Genomic DNA, 24,647 nt, shown 5'->3' with positions numbered 1-24,647 from the left:
CCAAGGGTGTCCAGATTAAAACCAACTACCAGGGAGGCAAGACCCTCTCTCCTTTTCATCCTCTGTGTCCCTCATCCAGGCCAGTGCTGGGAAAGTTATATGGACAAATATCATCAGTCATACTTACCACCACCCATCTCTCTCCATTGCTCCACCATGGACTCCAGACCCAGCACTCATACTGTGTACCCCTATGACCTCCAACAAGCTACTTACCTCTTTATGCTTCAATCTGTTCAACTAAAAAGGGGGTGAGATTTTTCCCATAGGATTTCTTGCCTAGCAGATGATCAGTGCTCAAGTGAGGATAGCTTCTTCTCCAATGATGATGATGATGATTTACCTTCTCCCAGATTATGTATGGTGTCCTCTACAGCAGGATCTCATAGTAGTTAATAGCATGGAACACAAAGCATGACTACCTGGGCTCTAATCCCATTTTATTCACTTGTAAGCTATGTGAATTTAAGCAAGCTACTTGCCTCAGGCTTCTCATCAATAAATTGGACCTTATAGTATTGCCCACATCATAGAGTTACCAGGAAGACAAAATGAGTTAATATTTGCATATATTAAACAGTATAGAAAGGTCTGCTAAATAACATGCTGGAAATAGACTCAATTCAAGAAGCTCTTCAAAGACTGGTTCTCTCTTTCCTTCCATCTCCTTTTACACTATTATAAAATATTTCCTTTCAAGTCAGAATCCATTAGTAAAAAAAGTACCATGTTTGTAAATATAGCCATTACATTTTCTTTCCTTGAACCACCATGGCATAATTCTTTTCTTGAGCGCTTCCCTGCTGCTGCCTTATATCTGCTTTTAGGATTAGCTCAAGAGCAGTTCCATGGCAGTACTTTGATGCCATGATGGGGTCATTTCCAAGGTAACCATCCTGGTAAAAGATACATACTAAACAGAAAAGAGCCTGACAGAGGGAATTTCATGGCACCTTAATAATGTGCCATGAATTCTATTTAGAGATTAGCTTTTGAGCATGCCCTGCTGTACTTTTTTCCTCCCCTGGTCACACAGCTCCTGTAAAGCATCATGAGAAAGTATAGTGCTGAGGACTCACCACCAGGTTTAGTAGTTTCAGTGAGCCGAGGAACATCAGCTTGTGTTATCTGACCTTATCAAAAGTCACTTTCATAAGCTTGTAGGTAGAAGATGAAGGCCTATGGATTTATTTCAGATACATTTCTTACTTGTGAATTTAAAAAGAAATTCCACAGGGCTGAACAAAGAAGGCTAAGAGGAGAGGGTATTGACAGGGCAGGTAACTTGTCACTGCAATGTAATGAAGTACAATAAACTCTTCTATTGTTTAAGAATTTGATTTGGCCTATTCTGAATTATCCTAGTACCCTCTTTCTAGTCTATTTTGATGGCTTTAGACATTTAATGCTGTCTGATTAGTGCCTCTGCCAGAGGCTAGGCAGAGGGAGGGAATAAAAATAAAACCTATCTACTGTTTCTGGCCACTGGGACACACCAGAGCTTAGAACTTTCTGGAGCATCTCCAGGGAAAGGAGTCACAGCCTTCTCTCTTCAGGACATGATACTTGTCTGGAACTTCCTCTAAACTTGGAACAAGGAAGTCTTGGTCAAAGAGTGCCCTCAGAACCAAGAAGAAAAGACATCCTTTAGTGCCCTGTTCTCTGCCACCCCTCCCTTCCCTGAGGCAAAATTAGAATGTTTTGTTGCTGTGTTTACTGGAGAAGGGTGAGAGGACTTGGAAAGGAAGAGAGGAAGTTTCTCATCTGTTAAATACTCTCAGAATTGAATATCCAATTTATTTCAGCTGCCTTAGAATTTAGTTCCAGTAGTCTCCTTAAATATTTTTTAGATTTAATCAGGTAATTTCTCAAACAATGCTTTGAACTCAAATTGTAATTTTACACGAGAGACTTGGGAAATAGAATTACATTAAATCAAATTAAATCTGGGTGGACTTTCTTCTGATTGAATGAAATCATGAGGGACACATTCCGTGACCACCGTAAGAGGAGATGGACAATTCACTGGCACTCATAAAATCAAAGCCCAGCTTGTCTCAGTCATGACTACCTTAGAAACGTGTGGATGTTGGCACCCTCATAGAAACACTCCCATAAAAAAAAAAAAAAAAAAAAAAAGAAACACTCCCATACCTGTTCAACACAAGCAGCCTTGTGAGGTTGGCAAGAGAAGCCCAGGGGATGAAATACATTTCTAGCTGATAAGTAGCTAAGAGCTCAGACTGCTTCTGTGACTCTGACTACACTCTACTCGGAAAAACCTAAGTGTCACATTACCCATCGAGGGCCTTCTGCAAGGAAATATTAGTCACCGCTTACTCTTCACTAGAAAGATGTAAGTAAAAGAAAACCAGGGAGACCCATGGTAGGTCTCTGACCAGGCAAAGTCGGTCTATGACAGAAGACCTTTAGTTCCTCCCATGTGATTCAATTTTACCTAAAAATAGTAAGATCAAGGGATATAGCATGTGAATTCTGACTTTTTAAACTTAAAAATTCAACAATCTGGTGTAGTAGAAAAACCGTGGGATATCAGGAGAAATATGATGGTCTGAATATATTCATCTAAATTAAATTATCTTGAAACCACACTAAAATTGCATTAAAGGAAATAGTTTTTAAAGGCATAATCTGGCAAGGGTGGAGACAATAGAATAAAAGGTAACAATTACATAATTACATAACAATTACATAATATATATGAATATATATGCTTATAGCTATAATAGTTCTGAGAAAACTGATCATACACCTGTCATGTGAAAAGCTGGAAACCAATATGAATTATTCCATGAAATCTTAAAAAGTCTTAAAAATTGATGATTTTAGGTTCATCTGGAAGTGGGTATAGAGGTACAGCCTAAAATAAGGAGGTCTGGTTGTCTATTGTTTAAGGAATAGTCAGAACTCCCACCTGGATAAAGACAAAAGGTGTACTCTCTGGAGACAAGAAAACAGAGGGTCTGAGGATGATGCAGTCCCAGGTGAAGGCAGGACTACCACACTGCAAATCGGAGATAAAAGTTATATATGTTATGTATACATAAACATACTGAGTGCTGAGTCCTTCATCCTTCTTTCCCTATGTGCTCTGGAATGCAGTATCCAGGCCTGCACTCTCCTGACAAGTGGTTAAGTAGTAGGATGCTGATCAGCACAAGATGAAAGACCTAAATGTATTGACAGTCCCTAGGCTGCTCCAAAGAGACAAAGACTGATCCCTCTACAATGAAAATTTATTTTCAATGTAAAGTCAGTTATCCAGATGCATTCACAAATCAAATTAAACTTTTAAGTTTACCAATTTGAAATCTGAACAGAAAACTAAAAATTACTAGACATATGAGGAAAAAAGATTTTTTTTTAATAAAAATGAGGAGCACCTGAGTGGCTCAACTGGTTAAGCCTGTGCCTTCAGCTCAGGTCATGATCCCAGAGTCCCAGGATCAAGCTCCATGTCAGGCTCCCTACCCAGTGGGGAGTCTGCTTCTCCCTCTGCCCCTCCCCTTGCTCCTTATCTCTCTCTCACTCCCTATCTCTCTCTCAAATAAATAAATAAAATCTTTTAAAAGGTAGAAATAAGGAAAATATGTAACTACAGCTAAAACAATTGTTATGAAGTTAGAAGAAAAACTTTAGATATATTATTTATATACCTAGAAAGATAACAAAACATATTGCACTATCAAAAAAGAATACAATGTTATTTTTTTAAAGAAATATCATAGAACACAAACTGGCTCTTAGACATTGAAAAGAAGGCAGGAGAAACAAAAGACTAAAAGAAGTGTTGGGGGAAAAGCTGAGGAAATCTCCCAGAAAGTAGAACAAAGAAATAAAATTAAAAATAGGAGAGAGGGTATATTAAAATGCAAATTTGCCTAAATAATGTTCCAGAAAGACAGAACAGAGGAAATTATCATAAAGATAATTCATGAAATGCTTCAAATAAAAGAATAATAGCTTTCATATTAAAAGGGATCAAAGAGTGCCCAGCCCAGAAGATAAAGATAAACCTATACCAAAGCACAGTGTTACAAAATTTCAGGAAACTGGGACTGAATAAGATGCTAGAAATTTCCAGAAAGACAAAATAAACCATTTTTAAAAAAAGAAGCCACGTGTCTGTTTTAAGGAGGTGAATCAGTAAATCTTCAAACCTCTTAATAGCCACACTAAAAGTTAAAGGCAATGAAGTAAATTTTCCCACAAAAATTTAAAGGAAAAATATTTTCCATCCTAGAATATTATACGTAGCTAATCTAGCAATCAAGTGTGTGAGTGTCATGAAGCCATTTTAGACAAAAAGTTTCAAATACTTTCACACTCATGAACCCTTTCTCAGGAATCTACTGACAAATATGGCTCAGTGGTTGAGGATCCCGGTGTCCTGGGATCAAGTCCTGCATCAGGCTTCCCACAGGGAGCCTGCTTCTCTCTCTGCATGTGTCTCTGCCTCTCTCTCTGTGTCTCTCATGAATAATAAAATATTAAAAAATAAAAAATAAAATTAAAAGGCTAACCATAAAAGAGAAACACATGGTATATAAAAAATAAGAGAGATTCAATTAAAAATACTAGTGAAAGAAATAGAAGTTGATCAATCTAGGTTGGAGTAGGTCATAAGGCTCCAAAAAGGCTTCTTCAAGAAAGTGAAACTGGGAGAACATGTGTTGTATTTGAACATATTGTAAACATGTTTAGATAACTAGTGGGGAATTTGAAGTTGGATTTGAGAAGTGTGCAAAGAAATTAAGCAAGTGACAAAACAAGACAATTATTAACTACAGGGAAAATTTTAAATTGTGCATGGAAAGAAAAATAATTATTGGTTTACTATATGACTCAGCCCTGAATAGAATACATAGTCATGATAACATAAGCACTGAATACTGATCCAACTAAATTATAATGTAACTATCTCAGAAGGATGAGAAGAATGTGTACAAATGCTGTGGGGTATAGAGAAGAAAAAATAATATTCTCATCTCCCATAGTAGGAAGTCAAAAAATAGTACTACAAACATATTATTTTGAGATATAGGGGTAAATACCAAAAGTATCAACTAAAAGATTTAGAAGCATTGGCTTCTAACCAAACAGAAATGAGGGAGCTTGTTTCTATTATCCATCAGAGTAGAAGTGATTCTGGACAGCAGCTATGAAATATATCTAAATTTAGAAAACTACCCTTGCCTATTGCTTGTGGACCATACTGTTTTCCCCATAGATATCTCCTGCATTACTGTCTGTACATCAAAAGCAAATCAGTTGGGTGGCTTCCTAACTGTACCTTTGCCATTCCACCAACTGGCCACACTCAGCCTCTCCTTATTCCTTCCTTCCAAATTCAGTCCATTAGCAATTAAATCAGCCAATTTTCCTCCATCTTCAGCCAGACTTTGGCAGCAGAATGGTAAATGAAAAAATGGAGCAGACCTAGACCACAATGAGTTGGACCAGAAGGTTCCTATGTGGCCAACATGAAATTAGTTTGTCTGCTAAATGGGACTCTAAACTCTTTAGCTATATTTACATTAGGACATTACACTAAATGAATAGAAACCTGAACTGCACATCAAAGAGCATCAAAAAGGAATTGTACATGTTATGTTTTTCAAGTCTTGAAGGTCAGGACGCTGGTAGATACATTCTTGTTCTTCTCAACCTTGGACACAGACAGTTGGGCTCTCACTAAAAATGTGCTCATTAACAACACCAGCAAGGGCTACCACAACTTCAGGGTAAGGTCACAATTCCTTGTTCTTTCTGGAGAGACTTGATCTGAAACATCTTTTCTTAGATGCCTGGAACAGGATTTTATGGAAGAAAGTTCTGTTGATGTAGCTTTCTAAGAAGCCAGTAGATAAAGTAGGTAAAGGTTAGGACCTAAAAAGGTGAGATAATCAGTCCACCCTGCTCTTTATATCTGTCCTTGTCTCCAGAGCTCCCTTGTGTAGACACAGATCCTCCTTATTCTTAATTGTTCCTGAAACTCATGGGATGGTCCCAGATTTAGAGAAGGCATCAGAGTAGCTCATACCTCAGTAAATATACAAGAGCCTCTGCATGAGATGAATCCAGCAGAGTGTCAAAGGATACACTCCATGGTTTTAAAGCATCCCTGGAAGGTCTTATTTTGTCACAATAGAACTTCAAATTTCTGCCTTCCTGACATGCTCAGGAGGACACCAGTGGAACCTCAGTCATTATCTGCCCCCTGGGAGGGAGGGAAGCAGAAAGAGGCAGAGGTACAGTTGCTGGCCATGGCTTTTATGCAACACCGCATGACAGTCTCTTTTCAGCAAAGATATTGCTGAAGAATTATGAAACATAGCAATGGCCCTTGGGGACCACCATTTTGTCATACCACTTGCCTCTTTCATCTCTTTCAAGATGGTCTCTCCCCACTGAAGTCAGATCTTTCTACTCTTGCCTCACCAGTTTCCTTTTTCTTTGAACACCACAACTTCTGAACAGAAAAGTTTCATAGAACAGTGTTTTCCCTATTCCTTAAGGAGGTTATATTTTTCCTACTGTAGTAGGTGCCATTATAGGAGTGACATGTCCAATTAGAAATGTACCATTCTTCTATGAAGAAAATATGTAAAGGGCTTTACTTATAGCCTTTGTAAGCTGGCCTTATCCTTTTGGACTTACCTTATCTTCTTGATTTTATTCCAGAAAATTGTAGCATTGCTTTTAGTTGTGGTTTGATGTTTCCTAATGTCATCCTAATATGGGACAGTTTGTTTTAATTTAGCTAGTACTCATCTCTAAGATATTAAACTACTTGAACTCACTGAAGTTTAGAAGTAGAAGAGACCAAAGAGCCCATATAGTTTACCCATCCTGTGGTTGAGGAATTTATCCCTGATCAGTTACTGCTGACAGAATTGGAAGCTCGATCTCTTGTTCTGCTATTAATTTGTTTAGAAAAACAATGTTTCCTATCTTAATTATCAAGGTTTTTCATGTTTCTGTGCTCCTCAGTGGACCAGGAAAACAATTGCAAGCAGTTTTGCAAAACAGTGCAAGGTTGATGGAGAAAGAAAGACTAATACATTTAAGTCAACAGCAACAGCTATTACCTAGCTGTAGGTTACATGCAACAAAGGAAAATCCTCCAAGAGTCTGCTTTCTGTCCCAGTGCCTCAGAACAATTTTTGAAGCTACTTCATTATGCCCCCCCAAAAATCTTCATTTTTGCGAATGAACTCCTGACCCTCGTGACTTATAAGCCTACTACTCCTTAACCTTACTGTTTTGTTGGCTTTTCTTGACTTTGACACATCTCTGCCTAGTCATTTGATCCATCAAAGTCTTGCACATTTGCTCCTTTGTTAGCAAAGCCAAGCTTTGGGGTTGAAAATCTGCTCCCAAGAGTCTGCTCACCTGCAATCTGCAATCATATTCTGAACCGTCCACCAAACTCCTGCACTGTTCTCATTCAAAGTTAGGTAATTCCTTCACTGGTGGGTTTTAAATTATTTAATATAATTAATCGTAAATAATCCTCACAATGATTCACTCAACTCTTATTTTTTTTACTGACTTTAAAAAATTATGTCAAAATCTTCAACTCCTATAAAATTGTAAAGTTAGAGAAGATAATAAAAAATTATGCTTAATTAAAAAAAATTATGTGCTTAATTGACCTATGGAACATTAACCAGCTTTGTATTCAATTTAGAAATATTTTTATAGGCTTGGGGTTTTTTTGTTTGGGTGATGTGCTAACATGCACATATGTATGTATTAGTATCTCATAGCCCTCTTTGAAAAGGCTTTTCATCATCCTGGTTTTCTCATTAATGGATTCAATAAAACTTTTGACACATGTTCTTTGGCATATTGTGAAGTATAACTTGACCTTAATTATAATACCCTCATTTGAGAATAACAAATACATAGTTTATATATATCCCCACTCCTCTGTTCTGCACCCATGAAATACATCAAAATTAATCATAAGCGTAGCTCAGAATTTTTCACAACATAATTCCCCAGAAGGTACTAAACACAATAAATGGACATTGATGCTAAAGTTAAAATTAATCATCCTCACTATATTTGCTTTTTTTTTTTTTAATCGCTCTCTGAAGTTGCTAATCGGACCAAAGGACATTTATTCCTGCAAGATAACAGACATGAAGTGACAGCCTGAGAGTCACCAGCACCATAAAAACAGTTTGTTTAGTCCCATAATATTTTATTGCTGTCATTTGTATGCCTTCAGAAGGAAAGTTCACTCATGAGTTTTCCACACTCTACAGTTCCCTGGTGTGCACATTATTCCATCAGTCGCATTACTTTTTCTTTGCTGGCCCCTAAAGAAATAACTGCCTTCCCTGCTTGACCTCTGAGAAAAACTGTAGTTAGAGACTGAGTACTTTGAAATTGTCATTTGCAGAGGTTAAAAATGCCAAAATTAGCAATTTCATATGATTTGACCTAATCTGATAAAAGAATCAAAATTATGCTATCCTTGGTGATTTTCCAGTTTGAAATGAATTTATTCCTATTCTGAATCACTAATTCGCCAAAAAAAAAAAAACTGATTTAATACCTACTGTGCACAAAGCATTGTGGTAGATTCCAGGGATGACAGAGATATAAAACACACCCTGCTCCAGAAGAATTCACACCTGGCTTCCAAGGTGTGATCAATCTTATTTTCTATTAGATTGTGTGCTATATGAAGGCAGAGGCCGCAGTTCCCTATGCTTTGTTTTTCTGTGTACGCATCACATGGCAGACATTCAATAAATTTTTGTTAAATAAGACGGTAGCAAAGTGGAAAATAATGAGAGAAGAAGGAAAGGAAAGGGGGAGGGAGGAACAGCACTAGTTTGAGAAGCTGCCAAGTTGGACTTGTTACCAAAAAAGGGAAGACAATGAAGAAGTTAGTTGTTTTTTTAAAATTTATTTCTAATGAGTTTTATACTCCAAAATAGTTTTAAAGCCATCTATTGAAATAGCTTTGACTCTAAGTGGCATTGATTTTGGTTTGTTTCCAAAATGAAACCAGTCTGAAAGGTTATACGCATTTCACTGTAAATGAATTTTAAAACAAAGTCTTCAGTGCAGTAACCGAAGTGCTTTCATCAATGGTAGCAATCATTTTGTTACGTGATGGTGATTTGGAGGTACAAACTATGGCATCTATTAAAAATCCACATAAACAGGGGTGCCTGGTGGGCTCAGTCAGTGGAGCATGCGGCTCTTGATTTCAGGGTTAATGAGTTTGAGCACCACATTGGGTATAGACATTACTTAAAAAATAAAATCTTTCAAATAAACTCACACAAACATAGCACTATGAGGACCTTTTAGTCTGTTTCTCATTTCTAATGCACGAGACCTTCATGATGCTTTTTCCTTTTGTCATTGTTGAAATTATCAAGGTATATGTTAGAACTGACTTTTAAGAAGTTCATAGTAAAATTATTATTCCCATTTCAGTTTGTTTAGGGAGGTTTTTCTTTTATAAAACCCAGCTCCACTCATCAAGAGCCAGTGACCAAATTTATTCTTTTAGTTTACTTATTCCTGGAAAATATTAAAGGAATTTAGTTATAATGTTTCCAGAATTGGGAAAAATATTCATCAGTTATTCTGAGAAATTTATTGGGTGTAAAAAGATTTGCAGGGGCACCTAGGTGGCTCAGTCAATTAGGTGTCCAACTCTCGATTTCGGCTTGGGTTGTGATCTTGGCGTCCGAGGATGGAGCATCCCAGGATGGAGCCCCGAGTCAGGCTCCACACTCAGCAAGGAGTCTGCTTCTCTCTTCTCCCTTTCCCTCTGCCCCTCCCCTCATGCATTCTCTCTCTTTCTCTCTCTCCCAAATAAATAAGATTTACATTGTGGTAAATAGTCTATACTAGCTTTGTCACTTACAGATGACATACCACTTATCATTTAATAATAAATGTTCAATAAAAATTAGAATTATCATATATCATACTTTTACCTATGAGTTTGGTATAGGATTGAAGAGAAGGAAAAAACACCGGTGAAAGAGTAGCTTGCTGGAACTTTAATAGAAAGCAAGTTAGTTATGTATACTAAAAGACTTAAAAATGTGCATCGTCTTTGAACCAGCTGTTCTATTCCTGGGAATTCATCCTAAGGAAATAATTAAGAGTTTGAACAAAGGTTTAACTGTCAGAGTATTCACTACGATGTCATTTATACTAGTGAAAAATTAGAAACAACTTTAATGTCCAATGGTAATGGAATATTTTTTAGTCATGCTATGGCTACATATCTTATAAAATACAAATATTATAGATTACATGACAATTTTTATTATATATTGTTCCACTAACACAAAGGCTCTTAATCTAATTAAGGTTAACCTAATACAGTTACTAACTGTACCTTCATAAAAGAATTACACGCACACACTTTTTTATCCCCCTGGAAGCATACACACCAAGATTTTAACATCACTGGTTCTGAAGAAAGAGTTAGGCATGTTTAGAGGTTTTATATTTCCTTTCTGTTCATCCCATTATCTAATTTTTATTCCAGTGAACATATACCACTTTCATGTTAATACAAAACTGTTTCAGTAAGAAGAAAGAACTGCTACCCTCTGTTTACAAGCAACATCTCCACTGGTCACAAATGTGCTGGGTTTTTGAGGTTCTGATTGTTAAGGATGAGGGAACAAACTGTGGTAATAGATGAAAACAGTGAGGATGTCCTCTCTGGCATTCCATAAAGATTACTGAGATAAAGATAAAGGATTATCTGAATATTTAGCATTAGTCACTTCAGAAAGGTTACAACAAAAGCAAAAAATTTAAATAGGATCCAAGTAAACTAAAGTGTGAGTCATATTTCTTTCATTTGAAGTAAAGTCATTCTAAATAAGAAATTTAAAGACTTCCTTGTTTATAAGCATTTGATTTTTTATTCTTAGGAGATACCTATTTGTGGTCATCTATAGTTTCTGTTTCAGAGAAAAAGATCACTAACTGAAAACACTCCTATTTCATTTTAAATAATTAGACAACTTGTGAATAACTTTTTTGATTATAAAAATAACATATACATAACAGAAAATTTGGAAATTCACTCCTAATTATATTACCCAAAGGTAAGCATAAATAACATTTTGATGTCCATCCGTAAAGTTGATAACCATTTTTAATTTAAAGACAAGAGATTGGTGTTTAGGTATTTAAATTCCCTGAAAGTCAGTTAGGTTCATGTAAATACATTTTTCTCCATTATCTGTGGCATTGGGAGGTAGTTGTAGTGAAATAAGGTAATCCTTGACTACAGTTATCCATGTTAAAATGCAATTGTGGCTACTGTCTTCTACCTTGGATATACCAGAGCTTTCTGGAGAGGGAAAAAAAAAGTTCAAGCAGCGTGATACCAGCAACCCATAGAAAGGACCCACTCACATTCTTCTTAATTCTTCATTTCTTCCAGGACAGATTTCAGTGGATGGCTTTATGCGCTATCTGAGTGGAGAAGAAAATGGAGTCGTTTCACCTGAGAAACTGGATTTGAATGAAGATATGTCTCAGCCCCTTTCTCACTATTTCATCAATTCCTCACACAACACCTACCTCACAGGTATGAATTCACAAGTCTTTGACGATGGCTTTCTCCAGTCTCAACAAATTTCACCAACCTCTACTTTCTGTTTTCACAAGGTGTTTTCTCTCATTTCCTGTAAAACGCCTCTGAGAACTGAGTTCTGGGACCAGAGGTTCTGCCTGTCAGAGGCAATATCACTTCTTCAAAACATATCTCTTCCTCAGTTTTTAAGTCTTCTAAAATGTATCATGTCTGGTATCTTTGGGTCAATGGAAGTTTTGTGTAACTGAACTCCCTCTGCAGTGGACTTCAAAGCCACTGGCAATACTACCTAGTTCTCTGGACTGTTTTCATGTACAGGAAGTTCTAAAGCCTACATATCTTATGTTAAAAGCAAATAGCTAATTTTGCTTAAGGTGGAGTGAGGCTTTAGATGTAAAACAAATTTAACCCTGAATGACAACCTATAGTTCATTGTAAATATTAAAATAATGGAGGAAAAACCAACAGTGTGCTTCCTAAGGTGATCCTAAATTGAGCATTGCCATGGTTTTTAGTAGATCATTAAACAGAAAAACAAGGGGCACCTGGGTGGCTCAGTCAGTTAAGCATCTACCTTCCATTCAGGTCATGATTCCAGGGTCCTGGAATCAAGCCCAACATTGGGCTCTCTGTTCAGCAGGGAGCTTGCTTCTCCCTCTCCCTCTGCTGCTCACCCTGCTTATGCTCTCTTGCTTGTGCTCTCTCTCTCAAATAAATACATAAAATCCTAAATAAATAGAAAAACAAGAAAACACATATATACATACATATCATCTTAATTTAGTTTAAAATTAACATTTTTAATAAATACAGAGTTTAATAAGCTAAACGTGTTTTTATATTAGAAACGACAAATACCCACCATTTGCTTCGACGGGGAACTGGAGGGTATTATGCTGAGTGAAGTAAGTCAATCGGAGAAGGACAAACATTATATGGTCTCATTCATTTGGGGAATATAAAAAATAGTGAAAGGGAATAAAGGGGAAAGGAGAAAAAATGAGTGGGAAATATCAGAAAGGGAGACAGAACATGAAAGACTTCTAACTCTGGGAAACGAACTAGGGGTGGTGGAAGAGGAGGTGGGCGGGGGGTGGGGGTGACTGGGTGGCAGGCACTGGGGGGTGGTGCACTTGATGGGATGAGCACTGGGTGTTAGTCTATATGTTGGCAAATTGAACACCAATAAAAAAATAAATTTATAAAAAATAAATTAAATTAAAAAGTTAAAAATTTTAAAAAAGTGTTTTTATAATCAAAATGCATTTCTTGCAGAATACTTTCTGTATGACAGATTTCTAATTACCAGCCTTGAAAAGACTTCATAAAAAAAAGTCTACTGGTTAAAAAAAAAAAAAAAAAAAGGCCTTTTAAAAAAAACATATCAGTCTCCTACTTCAGACACTCCATAACCCAAATTAATATATGATAGCCAGACTTTAAGACCCACAATGCAACCAAATTCTCATTTGATCTGTGTAAGCTGTAGATGCCCCCCTATGCCTTGGGAGAGGCTTAGATGTGCCAATGGTTTGTTGTCCAAGGACGTATTGCAGGGTTTTTTGTGTTGCAGGGTAGACCAGCAAAGCTATGAACATAATGACAAGGGAGATCCAGGCACTGTATATTCAGGGGTGTTTAAGAGAATTTCACAGGGTTCGATTATATGGCAAATAAGGAGTTCTTTCATCTAAATCCCTTAAGAAGATCCATTCATCCCAGTATAAATGTATGCCGTATTGTATCAAATCCGGCATTGGCCTTGTACCCAACACTTGGTGAAAAAAAAAAAAAAAAAAAAAGCTTAGAATAGAAATGACCCTCCAACAGAGAGAACAAAGTAGCCTCCAGAAAGCTAGAGTGGGCTATCTCAGGATGCCTCCATATAATCTGAGAGTATCTAATTAGAACCATATAATCTGAGATCTGGTCAATTGAAGTGCAATTTGTATGTTCTTCATAAAAATTGGGTGGCTCTCAGGCTACTCACAGCCTGTTTCATTTCAACTAACATTATCTACTGGGAGAGATGCATGCCAAAAACTAACTAGATTCATGTTTGGCTCATCCTAAACTCTATTCTTGTCATTTCTTATTGCATAATAAATCACTCTAAAATTCAGTGGCATAAAACACCCACCATGTTATTTTGATCCATATTCTATATGTCAAGAATTCAGATAGGGCACAAGAGGAGATGGCTTATTTCTCTTTCCTGGTGTCTTGGGCTTCAGCTGCCAAATAAGTGCCTGGGGTAATGCAAAGGCGTTGTGCTGGAATTATCTGAATGCTTCTCCAGCATGTCTAGAACTTGAGTTCAGTTAGGATTCTTAACCTTTTTGCCTGTAAGAGGCCTCACCATGTAGCTTGGGCTTCCTCACAGCATAATAGCCCAGGGTAGGTAGACTTCTTATATGGCAGATCATGGCTACAAGAACAAATGTCCCAAAGAACAAAGAGAGTTAATTGCCTTATTGTACTTCACCTCTGAAGTTCTGTGCTGTCACTTTGTCAAAACAATCACAAACCTACCCAGATTCAAAGGGAGAAAGCATAGACCATAGACCATAGCTCTCATTGGGAGGAATGTCAAAATATTTTTAATTTTTTATCTTCTCAGGGGAATCTTAATCTTATTTGGTATCATTGACCAATTAGGCATTCTGATGAAGTCTATGGACCCTTCTAAGAGTAGTGTTAAATGTATAAAAGAAAATAAAATATATAATAAAAAATGGATAATTTCCAGCAAAATAGTTTTAGCAAATATTAAAAAATAAATTTGTAATCAAATAGTATATGTTTCTATGAGCACAATTTAAACATTAGTATAAATAGTATGATGTGACTGTTTGCAACAATGGAACATGATATGAAAATATCTGTAATTTCTGCTGGTGGCAGAGTCACAGATCTGCTTGTAGTGCTGTGACTTGTGACCTGGATTTATAACTGAAGAGATTATTAAATTTTACATAGAGGTTTAGGGCAGCCCAGGTGGCACAGCGGTTTAGCGCCGCCTTCAGCCCAGGGAGTGATCCTGGAAACCAGTGATCGAGTCCCACATCGGGCTCCCTGCATGGAGCCTGCTTCTCCCTCTGCCATGTCTCTGTCTCTCTCTCTCTCTCTCGTTCTGTGTGTCTCTTGAATAAATTTTACATAGAGGTTTAAATTAAAGACATAATCTTTTCTCTCATCCAAGTTTGAGGAGATTGACAGAATCTCAAGTTAAGATCTTTCATTTGAAAGGATCCTAAACAATATAACTATGAAGACTGGCACATGATGGCATCTTGCAATTATCATGTGCTTAGGACCACAAGATTCTTAAAAATACCTAAGTATATGTTAAATTAAATTTTGGACATTGTATGTGGTTTCATCTGCCTGGGAGTCATGATATGCAGTAATTTTACCAATTGTCCTTTTTTAACTCCAAAAATGCCTTCTAGCTGATGCGTTTACATTTATTAGTATCTGTATTATTTGTCATATAATAAATGAGGCAATGGTAGCAAAATGATTAAATAATAAAACTGATTGGATAATCAATTTTTTTTACCTTCTCTCAGAATATATTCTCTCTTTCTGCCTATCTTTATGGATTTATGGTTTTTAGATTTTATGTAGGTTCATCAACCACAACCACTGTTCTCTTTTTGATACACAAATTGTCTCAGCATTGGTCAATGGAAACATTTTTTAGCTGGTTTCTGCATTCTCTTGACATGACCCATTGATCTTTGAAAATGTCCTTTCTTTCTGGCACATAAAGATCTTCCAGGCTCACCTTGCTCCTTTCTGCACCACCATGGAATCAGACTTTTCCCCAAATGACCTCTGGTTTCCTTTAGTGGAGAAAAATTGAATGGGTAACAGCAATTTGCATTAGGAAATACTGCTTCTAGACCATCTCAGCGAACAAAGCAAGGAAAGATATATTTGTGTGTGAACTGGCACAGTTCACGTAACTATCTTCATTCTTATCTTCCAACTTGTTTAAATTGATCCTAAAACCATGCTTTCTTTATCAGTCTTGATACCAATTAAATGATACATAATTAATTCATTTACTTTACTAACAACCACAATAATAGCTCCAAGAAAATTATTTGGTGTCAATAGGAACAATAAAACTACAGAATACTCTTCAGTTTTTCTCTTTGATTCCTTTTTGTGGTTGTTTATAACTACATTTCATTAAGGATTTCTAGTCCAATGAATTTCTTCCTGAGACACATTTGCCCTCCCTCTGAATAACTTGATAAGCACAGATGTGTTTGAGAATTTGGCTTCATTGTGTTGGCTTGATTTTGGGGTGTTAGCATATTAATGGCTAATAGTTATCAGTAGTTGGAGCCTTCAGCTACTAGGAAAGAGAAGGGTCTACTCTATTTTTTTGATATAGAAAGAGCTCCAAGAGAGCTCCAAAGAGCTCCAAAGAGCTCTATCTCTCTTTGTATTCAATTCAAAGGTTTCATATCAGCACCACCTGATACACATGCTTCCTGACCAAGTAAACCAATTCTCTCTCCAATTATTCAATTGCTAGTGATATTAGAATTCACATATTTTCAAATATTCAGGTCTAAAACTATGTTATCCATGTGAAACCATGTTCTGATCTTTATGGTTTTTTTTTAACTTGCTCACTCTTCTGAGCCGTGTATTGCTTTACTGAGATTTGCACTATATTAATCCACATTCTCACAATGTTATTTTATTCTAATACCAGTCAAAATTTTTCATTTTCCTACTGAGAAATTAAAGAAGATTCCATATAGTTAACCAAGAAACTGTACATATAAATTCTAATACAGGCTCTGGATGTTTTGTCTGAAATTCTCTTTGATTTATTGGTTAAACTTGGTTATACTTCATATGATATTATTAGTATCTTTGCTTTAATTATAGATAAATCTAAAGTAGAACTCTCCCAGAGGCCTTTGGGTAAAATATAAGCACTGATGATATAGAAATTCAAACTTCCCAAAGCCAATTAAGAATATTATAAAATAAAGTTATAAACAATGTATAACCCAATAGAATCCAATTAAATGTTAAAATCAATACCTAGGAAATGAGATTTTATAGTTTACAAGCACTTACAGAACAAGTAGAAACTTTTTCTATAGATATGTTATTTCATATAAAGGGTATTTAATGAAAAAAAGGAGTCTTCCTACTCAAATGAGTTTTTTAAATGGTAGACACAAACAAAGGTTGGCTCCTATTGCAGTATGTTTTGAATATAGGAAAAAAGCTTATAGAGTCACAATCATTAAGATTATGATCAACCATGGGATCCCTGGGTGGCGCAGTGGTTTAGCGCCTGCCTTTGGCCCAGGGCGCGATCCTGGAGACCCGGGATCGAATCCCACGTCAGGCTCCCGGTGCATGGAGTCTGCTTCTCCCTCTGCCTGTGTCTCTGCCTCTCTCTCTCTCTCTGTGACTATCATAAATAAATAAAAATTAAAAAAAAAAAAAAAAAAAAGATTATGATCAACCAACCTTCTTCCCCCACCGTCACTACCCTACTTAGTTTCCTAGAGCACATTAGGAGCTAGTATTCCTGAGAAACGCTGGTCTAGATTCAAATAAGGAGGATTTTGATTTTTGGAATGTTGTCTTTTGAGCATTCAAAGGAACTATAAAAATTAAATGTACAGTATGAAAACCAATCAATTTAGCAATATGCTATTATTATTATGTCTATTTCTTTGCTCATTATTGCCCCTTTGTTGACCATCAAGATGCCCAGAAGGAAAAATAAATAGGATCATTGAGAGAACTGTATGCACAGAATGAGTTGATTTTTAATTATCATGGTCATTTTTCTAGGGTTTTGGATAGTCTTGGCAGTACATCAAGTAGTAATTATGTTTTAAATTATTGTTTTTCCTTGAGGAATCCACTCTTATGACTCAAAACAAAATTATCTCAGGACAGAACAGTATGCACTCATTTCAACCTATACTTTTTCAGCTTCTCATAAATCTTCCCAGACTCCAATCCATTTGGGAGATAATGGTTCCATATTCATGGACAAAGCAAAGTAGTATATCTCTGAATAATTAACATCCTCATTCAGTTTAGAAAAAAAATAGATTTGAGGTTTTAGCTATCCTCTGATGAATTAAATTATCTGATTGAGTATATCAAATAATTATTCAACTCCTCACATATATGCTCTGGACTGCAGAAAAGTTCCTGAAATAATTCAAGGCATAGTTTTACCCTTGTCATTTAGCCACAACCAACCCAGACTGAGTGTCACCTTCTGCTTTCCCATCTCTCCTATCCTTTTAAACCCTAGCACGTGTAACCTTTTATAATTTAGTTTTGGTTTAAAACATACACAAACCTATGAAAGTTAAGTGATAGAATGGAAAGAAATCACATTTCACAAATAGACCTCATTCAAATCTTCCTTTAAGTAAGTTAACTCTTCTAAACCTTAGTTTCTTCATTTGTAAAATAAATTGAGACAGCCAGAGGTACTGTTACTTAATGACTTAAATGTTAAGGAATTTATTACCAATCACAGCAAGTAGTCCAGAAGCAGAGAGGTTGAGAGTTGATTAAATAAAAAGTTCACTGATGTCATCAGAGACCCAGATGCCTTCTGTCTCTTTGCTCCCTTTATGGCTGCAAGATGTCTATGCACCCTGATCATTGCCTCCCTATGAAATAAGATTCACATGTGGCACAGGGCAAGTCCCTGTCTTGTGGCCCTTTGTACAGCTGAAGCCTCCCCCTACCCCCACCCCACCCCACACACACACACTACCCAGTAGAGTTTCCTTTATGCTTTATTAGATATAGCCCAGAGTTACACCACATAGCAATGCCCATTTTAATCACTAACGTGGGCCACAGAACTCCTGTGAATAATTAGGAAGAATTAAGATTTACCCTGGGGCTGAAGAGGGGACCCTGAAGCATATCAGAAGCTAAATTAAATAGGATCCAAAGAGAATTCTTTGGTGAGGAGAAAGAGAAAAAAAGAGAAAGAAACGGAAACCAGAAGTGCAAGGTTGAGGTGAGAGTTTGAACTCCCTGGCACAAAAGAACATCTCTATTATTTGTTTGTACTTGCCTTCCCACTTAGATGGGCAAGGGTAAAGAACATGACTCATGTCATTTTGCATTCCCAGGAACCAGTACTTTTGCATCCCACAGAGAACGTGTTTGGAAGTGTGCCAGACCCTAATGGTGAGGCTTCTATAATCAGTACAGCATATGCTAAAAGTTGCTTCCCCATTTTCTCACCTAAGCCACCCTATGGCAATTGGATCCATGTTGAAGACAGCTTCATGGTCTCCCTGGGGCAGCTGGCAGATACTATGGGAGAGACATCAGACCAAACTCATGTCCCTAGAAATGGTCAAGATGAATAAACACATCCTTTATCCTGTGGACAGTTTCCTCAACTGTAACTGTGGGATGAGGCGACCTGAATGGCTGACACAGCGTTTTGTTTTGTTTTGCTTTGTTTTAAGATTTTATTTATTCATGAGGAACACACAGAGAGGCAGAGACACTAGCAGAAGATGCAGGCTCCCTGAGAGGAGCCTAATGTGGGACTCGATCCCAAGACCCCAGGATCATGTCCTGAGCCAAAGACAGATGCTCAACCACTGAGCCACCCAGGCGTCCCTGGCTGACACAGCATTGAAAGCAAAAGGAGAAATAGTTCCCATCTCCATTTTTTGAAAGAAATACTGTTTATTGAAGAAGACCACTGAATTAACAAATTCATCATGTTCTGGAAACTTTTTGCATGGAGGTTGAAAATAAGACAATACATAATGTTAACTATAAATATAGACAATTTCTCAGAGGCCTGTGTTAATAGAGAGGTTGTTATTTTCAATTTTTTGGTCTCTTCCATCCATGGATGCCTTCGGTAATCTTAGACAAAGCACAAGTGAATGTAGCCAACTGACCAAAATGAATGCAGTCAAGTGAGAAGTTGCAGAGCTATGACTTTGGGCAGTATTATGAATTAATCTGAGATGGAGCTTTGGTTCCTAAATTCAATCATGGACTTGGAATGTACTCCAGAGGGTATTCACAGCCAGGCCGAGGTGATGTCAGATACTAGTTTCAGAAATAACAAGGGTTGAGGGACTCATGACATATCATTAATCCCAATTCCAGGCAATCCCCTGGCCCCAGAAGCTATATTTATTGGATGTAATCAAATGGAAATATAATAGATGGATGGGATATAATAATGAGGAGTTAGGAATGTTACGGAAGAAAAATAAATGAGCTTTGAGGATTTGGGCAGAAAAGGAGGAAATAATGGAAAATATTAATACACTTATTTGGAGAAAAAAATCTCCATAAATAAAGGAAAATACACAGGGAACCTAACGTGCATGCCAAGGAACAGGACAATTATGAGTTTTCTTAAATGTGAGTTTTCTTAAAATATGCTTTCTTTGGGAGACTTCCATTTCTTATAAAGAGTATTCATTTTAAGATTGAACAAGTTGATCTTGGAAGGATTCTCTTGGCTTAGGTGTTGGACAATAAAGACAACATAGACACACACACACACACACACACACACACATACACACACACTCCTCTTCCATTCTTTAATGCTTTTTTTCTTCAGGCTCTTTTGCATCTCACAAAAGCAACTCCATACCTTATCCTGTGTGTTTACACAGGATCAATGTTTAAAAACATTAACTGATCAACATTTGAAAAGTACATCAAATTCCTCCTATTTGTTCTTTGAATGATTAAAAAAAATTGCAAAAAAAAATTGCATGCAAATTCAAAGAAATTTTCCTAGAAATTTTTTTGAATCTTTTATGACTGAAAACTCTAGTGTGGGTTAGGTATTTATTTCAATCCACCATTAAACTTTATCTGGCTTATAACTCAATGGCAGCTTCCCCACTGAAGTTAAAAACACTCAATGACCAATTAATGAAATAGACTCCAAAATTGTAATAGTATTGGATAATCAGTAATACACTTAAACAGTTTTCTAGATAGTACAAAAGAAAATCTGCTCTACTCTTTAATAATGTATGATTTTTCGCAGTAGCTAGCATTTTTAATGAGTTAACCAATAATTATTTGAATCCATCACTTACTTTAGCTAAAGCAGCCTCCCTTAGGCTTAAAAATCATATAAGTGACTACCTTTTCTCATTCACTTTCACTGTCCAACCCCCTTTTTTAAATGCAGCAAAGACCTTTATTACAACAAACGTTAAGGCAATTATAAATGGCAAATTGATTATCTAGCATCAGGAACTTTCTAGATTACTTTGTCAGCGTTTCTTCTTTCGCAAACACATTTGTGTGTTTAAAATGCCCTATTTTTTCAGCAGAGAAAAGTGATTATGAAAATCTACTTAATCAGCCTTTCATGCATTTACTGGGGCTCTGTAGAACTCAAGAATGTCATCCTTTTGTTATGCTGATGTTTTAGTGTTGTGACATGCATATAAAAATAAAATTAAGCTACTAGGCTTAATCCTATTTTCTTTGTCCTGTATGTCTCCACTGGACAGAGCTTGTCTATTTCAAAGTCATTTTGACAGTTGTCATCAGAATGTCACTTTTTAATTATTTAAAAAATGATGGAGACTTATAGAATGGAAATCAGAGAAAATCTTTAATTAGGTAAACCAAAAACTTCCATTTGTATGTTGATGGTGGGCCTGTCTCAAAAGTTTTTATTATTAATCATTTAAAAATAACTTAGCAAGAAATGAGTACCTTCCAATAACTACTTAAATGAAATAGGAATAGTTTGGCTTCCATTTCTGCCCTCAGACTTCACAAGTACCTTGATTATCAGAATTCTTATCACTTGACTAGAGTATTTAAGTTCTGTTCACAAAGGTTTTAAATTTTTAGAAAGTGTATCTATTTTTTTTTTTCTCCATTGCTTCCTTTTGGTATCATACCTACAAAACCATTGCCTAATCCAGGTCACAAAGATTTACCCCCATGTTTTCTTCTAAGAGTCTTATAGTTTTATCTCTTATATTTAGGAACTTTATCCATTTTGAGTTAATCTTTTTTTGTTTGTTTATGATGTGAGATGGGGATCCAACTTCATTATTTTGCATGTGGGTATCCAGTTGTCCTAGCACCATTTGCTGAAAATATGGTGCTCTCTGTAATGAATTGTCTTGGTACCTTTGTTGTAAGTCAACTGACAATAAATGTGAGGTTTTATTGCTGCACTCTCAGTTCTATTCCGTTGATCTATAGGTCTGCTGTATGCCAGGAACACACTGTCTTGTAGTTTCGTAGTTAAGTTTTGAAATTGGGAAATGTACATCCTCCAACCTCCATCCTCCTTATTTTTCAAGGTTGTTTTGGCCATTTGGGATCCTTTACATTTCCATAGGAATTTTAGGATCAGCTTGTTAATTTATTTTTAAAAATCCAATCATGAAATGGGCAAAAGACATGAACAGAAATCTCACAGAGGAAGACATAGACTTGGCCAACAAGCACATGAGAAAATGCTCCGCATCGCTTGCCATCAGGGAAATACAAATCAAAACCACAATGAGATACCACCTCACACCAGTGAGAATGGGAAAATTAACAAAGCAGGAAACAACAAATGTTGGAGAGGAGGTGGAGAAAGGGGAACCCTCTTGCACTGTTGGTGGGAATGTGAACTGGTGCAGCCACTCTGGAAAACTGTGTGGAGGTTCCTCAAAGAGTTAAAAATAGATCTGCCCTACGACCCAGCAATTGCACTGCTGGGGATTTACCCCAAAGATACAGATGCAGTGAAACGCGGGACACCTGCACCCCAATGTTTATAGCAGCAATGTCCACAATAGCCAAACTGTGGAAGGAGCCTCGGTGTCCATTGAAAGATAAATGGATAAAGAAGTTGTGGTCTATGTATAATATGGAATATTCCTCAGCCATTAGAAACAACAAATACCCACCATTTGCTTCGACGTGGATGGAACTGGAGGGTATTATGTTGAGTGAAATAAGTCAATCGGAGAAGGACAAATATTATATGGTCTCATTCATTCAGGGAATATAAAAAATAGTGAAAGGGAATAAAGGGGAAAGGAGAAAAAAATGAGTGGGAAATATCAGAAAGGGAGACAGAACATGAGAGACTCCTAACTCTGGGAAACGAACAAGGGGTGGTGGAAAGGGAGGTGGGTGAGGGGTGGGGGTGAATGGGTGATGGGCACTGAGGGCGGCACTTGATGGGATGAGTACTGGGTGTTATGCTATATGTTGGCAAATTGAACTCCAATAAAAAAATTAAATAAATAAACAAATAAATAAATAAATAAGCCAACTAGAGTTCAATAGAAATTGAATTTGTAAATAAATTTGGGTAGTATTGCTATCTTAACAGTGTTAAGTCTTTTGTTGAGGCATGAACCATGAACATGGGTTGCCTTTCCATTTATTTAGGTTTCCTTTCATTTTTTTTAACAATGTTTTGTAATTATTAGAGTATACATTTTGCACTTTTTTGGTTAAATTTAAATTTATTCCTACAAATTAATCCACTTTTGAAAAGAGAATCTTTAACTTTTCTAAATATTTGTGCCTTGTAAGAACATGACTCTGGAAGGGTTGATTTACAAAAGAATAGCCTTAAAGACTCATGCTAAAAGACTAAGCTTTGAGTTATAATCCTGGATCTTCCAGTTTTGAAAACTTTGGCAAATGAACTGCTCTCTGCCATTTTCATTATCTGAAAATATATGTTAAAAAATATAAGGGTAGTTACACAAGAGAGGCTTTTCATGAAGTTTAAATGTAGTAGTACATATAAAGTCAGAAGAACTACAATTGGCACTGGTAAGCAGTTAGGATACATGAGTTATTGTTATTGTTACAATGCTCTCGTCTTTATGTCCTTCTATTCTCTCTTCCCTGAAACTATTGCTAGGGAGCCACAGTTAATGTGGGATTATGCCACTAACTTCTGGTATGTTGAGGCAGAAGTTTGAGAACAACTATACAAGCTTTTGAACTATTTGTCTTCCCATTGTTGAGAAGATTTGCCAAGATAAGAAGCCATCAATGTCTTTGTAAGATTCTAGGGATCATTTTGGTGTTTTACAGCTGGCCAGTTGGCTGGAAACTCCTCTGTTGAGATGTATCGCCAAGTGCTCCTGTCTGGTTGTCGCTGTGTAGAGTTGGACTGCTGGAAGGGTCGAACTGCTGAAGAGGAACCAGTCATCACCCATGGGTTCACCATGACAACCGAAATATCCTTCAAGGTAGAGTGAATGAGTATTGCTAACAGAAGTAACTAGGGAGACCTGAACCCATTTGGGTAAAGCCTCCTGAGGTAGAAAGTCCCACTGGTTACAAGTAAGTCCACAGGCTATTAATCATCTGTGCAATTTCAGAGGATAAAATTTAGTACTGTATTTGTGAGTAATGAGCATCCTGGCATGGGGAACTGTGGTATCTTAGTAAAAGTGCCTTAGAGAGGACTTATAGGATTTGGATTTTTATTAGGTGATTTGGGTAAGGGTTCAAGAAAGTAACGTTTTGCTATAAATTGGGTACTGTCAATAAGCAGAAATAATTCTGTGACTGGGTATCTCAATAAATCCTATCTAGGAAGCAAGAGTAACACTGTAGTTGATAAGGAGCTTCAACCATTCTTATTAGCTAGGAATGAGAGTATGTTTGGTCATCTCCCTTGTGTTTTCACACAAGGCTCCATTCTACATCATCAAGGGGCTAACATTCATGCATCTGGAGACAGAAGCCCAAATATCCAAGTTATGTTTACCTGCCCTCAGACAGCCATCTCCAGGAGCTTGGAGTCATTTGAGTGGGGGGAATCTAGGATTCTAGGGACCCAGAGAACAATCTAGGAAGAGGATATATGGGCTGTAGGGGAAATGTGTTTTTTACTGACTTAGGCACCTCTGAAGTGAACCAGAAAACAGGGGCCAGAGGATAACCTTTAGAGCACAAATCCCAAGGTATAAGCCCCATTAACTGTGTTACCTGGGTCTCAGGATAGAACTGG

At 36.8% G+C, this 24,647-nt stretch overlaps 1 protein-coding gene across 2 annotated transcripts in view; it reads left to right on the top strand.

Moving 5' to 3' along the window:
- Nucleotides 1-24,647, top strand: part of PLCB1 (phospholipase C beta 1) — a 670,476-nt gene that overhangs the window by 473,614 nt on the left and 172,215 nt on the right. For both annotated transcript variants that reach the window (XM_025469336.3, XM_025469337.3), the window contains exons 10-11: nt 11,471-11,617; nt 23,723-23,880. In XM_025469336.3, the coding sequence (XP_025325121.1) occupies nt 11,471-11,617; nt 23,723-23,880 (305 nt within the window). The remainder of the gene's footprint in view (nt 1-11,470; nt 11,618-23,722; nt 23,881-24,647) is intronic.

Source organism: Canis lupus, chromosome 24 (assembly GCF_003254725.2).
Source record: "Canis lupus dingo isolate Sandy chromosome 24, ASM325472v2, whole genome shotgun sequence".
Classification (NCBI taxonomy): Eukaryota; Metazoa; Chordata; class Mammalia; order Carnivora; family Canidae; genus Canis; species Canis lupus.
This window is presented reverse-complemented; position numbering and strand designations above follow the sequence as displayed.